Genomic DNA, 4,301 nt, shown 5'->3' on the forward strand with positions numbered 1-4,301 from the left:
AAACATTCACACAAATCATCTTACAAACTAGAAAAGAGATGTTCAGTAATTATCAAGTAGCACAGTGAAACATTGCTGTTGGTCGTTTTTATATTTTACATATCTCAACGTTTAAAAACTGTGTGTATTAACTATAGAAAAATAGGGGAGTATAGGAAAAATTCCATACCTTTTCAGTGACAGTTTACTGTGACATTTTGGAGAGCAGTTTGTAGAACTGTAATATTTAGTCAAGCTGTGCTATATTTGCATAAAAATATAACTGTTAATGTGACAGATTTAACTTACATTTTATTTGTGCATATCTAGTGGAAAGCAGGACATCCTCAATGAAAAGACTGAACTGGAAGCAACATTTAAGGAGGCTGAATTGGCAACCTGTTCCATAGAATTATTTTTGCCATCATTCAAGGATACCGTTGAAGAGATTAGTTTTGAAAATGTGAGTACTTATGAACATCTAATAAAATGGAAAGCTAGCATAATACTCAGAGCATTAACAGTGGTCTCATATTAACATAGTTATGCTCATATGCTGGTATTTGTTATAAAAAATGGCAGGTTTATCATTCTTCTTTATTCCTATGTCATTAACTGCAATTCTTTCCTTCAAAGATACTCTCAGGCATGCCCTTGATAAGAAGCTAAGCTAGAAAATGTGCTTGACTTACCTGAATTTGAACTAGAGAGTCAACTTTTTCAAGAGTGAATGTAAACTAAAATATTCTGAGAGATGAATAGATCTGTTTTCTGTAGTGTTATAGGGAATAGAAACGTATGTTCTCAAATTTCAGTGTATTAAATTTTGATTTAGAGACAAAAAATAGATTGCATTCTATTTGCTTTATTAAAGTAAATGCTTGAAATACTTTAGGGCTTAAGCCCTTATTTTGATTTCATTAATATGTGATATAAGATCCTATTTACTATTAATAAACTTGGCAAAATTAATAGCAACATGTATTTTAGAGTGTTTTAATGCTCTGTCTTAAAATGTGTATGTGGTTCTTGTCAGGCTAATCTTTTTGCATCCAATTTAAAGATTTCTAAACAGAAGGAAAAATTAACAAAAGAATTAGACACTTTTAAACATGTAAAACAAGCTTTAGAACATCTTCTTAGAAAGAATACCAACAAGGAACCTGAGCACTAATTTAATAAGATCTATTTCTCACTTGATGGGTTTACTATTTCTGAAACTGTAGAAATTAAATTGTTGGTATATTTGAAATGGAAAGAATTCTTAAATTTTTGTTTGAAATGGCAATCATTAAACTAACCCTTAGTCTTAATATCTCACAAATTATTCTCCATGAAAACAGCATGTTTTAATAAAAAATATATTTTTATCTTCTATCTCAAAAATTTTCACTTGTTATATTTCATTTTAGCTGATTACAGTAAAATTTTCTTAAAATTTAAAGTACTTTGTACCACTATATTTATACATTCATTTATTTTTTGAGGGTAACAGTTTGCTGAGAGATAATTCACATACCATACAGTTCACCCTTTTGAAATGTACAATTCAGTGCTTTGTAGTATAGTCACAGAATTGTTTAGCAGTCACCACCCTGTTAGGGCATTTTCATCACGATGCCTATGTCCCACCCCTACCCACCCCTTCTTCCCCTAAGAGCCACTTTCTGTTTTTATGAATTTACTGGTCTGGACATTTCATATAAATAGAATCCTATAATATGTGGTTGTTCATAACTGCTTTCCATTTAAAACAAGTCTTCAGGGCTCACCCAGGTTGTAGTACACATCAGTGCTTCCTCCTTTTTTTGCTGAATAATATTTCATCGTATGGCTATTCCATTTTTATTTGTCCATTTCTCAGTTGATGGATATTTGTGTTGCTCCTGCTTTTCAGGTGTTATGCATAAAACTGCTGTGAACATTCATCTACAAGTTGTATTTACCCAAGGGGAATGGAAGCATCTGTATGCCAGGCAGTCCACTGTGTACCCTTAGAGAGGCCAAGGGTGGGCTCCATGCCGTCTGTGAGCCTCTGAAAGTGTGTGTACAATTCTGCAGTATTTGTACATGGCATAACTGCCTGTGAGTGAAAGGAATTCATAGCTTTTTCAGCTTCTCAAGCAGAAGTATGACCTGACCCTTAAAATGATTAAACATTTTTCTGTTTTCTCATTTAAAATGTCTCCATAGGATTCTTCTACTGATACGCTGTAATTCTTTAAAAAATATTCTTCCTTGATAGAATTAAAGTTGCTGATATTTTTTTACCTGTTTATAAACAGCACCATGAGCTTCTTTGTATGTAAGATTTAAAAAAAAATAATGTTTATTTAAATTTTTTAAAAATGTTTATTTCTTAGAGAGAGAGAGATTGAGAAAGGGAGGGGCAGATAGAGAGAGGGAGACACACAATCTGAAGCAGGTTCCAGGCTCTGAGTTGTTAGCATAGAGCCCGATGAGGGGCTTGAACCCATGAACTGTGAAATCATAACCTGAGCCGAAGTTGGCCACTTAACCAACTGAGCCACCCAGGCGCCCCAGATTTTTGTGGTTTTTATGTCATTGGCTTGTACTGTCTGAGGTGTTATTTAGCAATCAGGTTTATAATTAACTTCATAAATTGTGGACACAAAATGATTTGAAACACTTTGGCAAGAATCTGTCTCAGGACTTTTAAAAAAATCTAAACTGTGCATAGAAGTTGCCCTTATTAATTTCTTAAGTGATGCTTATTTCTACTTTTGTATGTAGAGAAATATGTGTGTGAGCACTGATTTATAACCTCTTTTTTTTATAGGTAGGAGACAGTTTATCCAGCATGTTAGAGAAGCTAAATGATAATGAAAGTGAAAATACTGTAAGTTTTTTTACACTTTGTGTCTACTTTGACATTTTTTATGTATATACGGCTTGTGTTTATAAAATTAATCAACATTATCCACATTGTGATATATCTAACTCTTACATTATATTTGCTGAAGAATCTTAAGAAGAAGGTACTTGAAAAGGAGACCTATATTCAAGAACTTTCTGGTTTGTTTAAGAATGAAAAGGTAAGCAGACGCTGAGCTTAATTCATCATATTTTTTTAAGCTTGACTCCCTCTTTTCCCTTTTTCCATTCTTCTCCCCATATCCTCAGAAACAGACCTGGAAAGATTTTTATATTATTTGGATATTTTGTGAGTTTTTATGATATATCTTCTTTCCAGTTTTTTAAAAGATTGTTATGATATTTAAGTCAGAGTAACTGGCATAAATCACTATACATTAGGAACTGTGCATAAATTTGTATTATATTTTGAGAGAGAGAATCGAAGAAAGCTCCAATCTCAGCTTTTAGCGAGGAGCCCAATATGGGGCTTGATCTCACAACTATAAGATCATGACTTGAGCTGAAATCAAGAGTCGGACGCTTAACCAATTGGGCCAACCAGGTGCCCCTGTAGACACATTTTAGGCATAATTTACTTAGGTAGGAATTTTCAAAAGGAGATTATCAGGAACCATTAAATAAAAGGGGAGAGGAGAAAATAGCCCCATAGTTTTATATAAAATGTATTATGGGGGAGATCATGGTTAATGTAAAGTGGTACTTTGCTTTTTATCAACTTTTTAGATCATGTCTAAGTATGATCTAAAGTTAAAGATTTTTGAGAAATAAATAACACGTTTTTTTCCTCTGTTACAGGCAAATGCTTTGAAAGCAAACCGTTTTTCACAATCGGTAAAAGTGGTACATGAACGACTACAGCTCCAAATCCATAAAAAGGAAGCGGAGAATAATAAATTAAAAGAATATATAAAGGTTACAAATATTCACTCACTTTTATAGTTTAAGTGATAAAATTAATGAACAACTATAAAGCCTTTTCCGTAGTTCTGGAATTTGGTGGTTTTGGAAGAATTCATTCAGAGTGTTGCCATGGGAAATACATATTTGAGGCAAATCTTCAGATTTCTGGCCCATCTCAAGATTTGGTTACGAATCCCAATATAAAAATGCTCTCTCTATTTAGTATCAGTCTAGGAAGGATTTCTAAAGGTTGAACATCTTTAAAAATCTTTCCCATTATATAGTTAATTTATATTTATTGTGGAAAATTTGTAACATATAAAGGAGAAAATTAAAATAACTTAAAAATACCAAAACCATTGTTAATATTTCGGTATATAGAATTCCTGTCTATTTTCTACATCCACACATATGTAGGCAGTCAGTAAATGTGTATTATTTTTGTGCTTGTCATTAATGGTGACAACACTACAGTCCGTTAACCCAGCTTCGGTATTTAAACAACCGAATACATTCTTGTTATG

The 4,301-nt window shown here is 32.6% G+C and overlaps 1 protein-coding gene across 1 annotated transcript in view; it reads left to right on the forward strand.

Moving 5' to 3' along the window:
• ODF2L (outer dense fiber of sperm tails 2 like) overlaps positions 1-4,301 on the forward strand; it is a 25,274-nt gene that overhangs the window by 831 nt on the left and 20,142 nt on the right. The window contains exons 2-5 of the mRNA XM_029945809.1: positions 310-442; positions 2,780-2,839; positions 2,964-3,035; positions 3,673-3,815. Coding sequence (XP_029801669.1) covers positions 310-442; positions 2,780-2,839; positions 2,964-3,035; positions 3,673-3,815 — 408 coding nt within the window. The remainder of the gene's footprint in view (positions 1-309; positions 443-2,779; positions 2,840-2,963; positions 3,036-3,672; positions 3,816-4,301) is intronic.

Source organism: Suricata suricatta, chromosome 8, assembly GCF_006229205.1.
Source record: "Suricata suricatta isolate VVHF042 chromosome 8, meerkat_22Aug2017_6uvM2_HiC, whole genome shotgun sequence".
Taxonomy (NCBI): Eukaryota; Metazoa; Chordata; class Mammalia; order Carnivora; family Herpestidae; genus Suricata; species Suricata suricatta.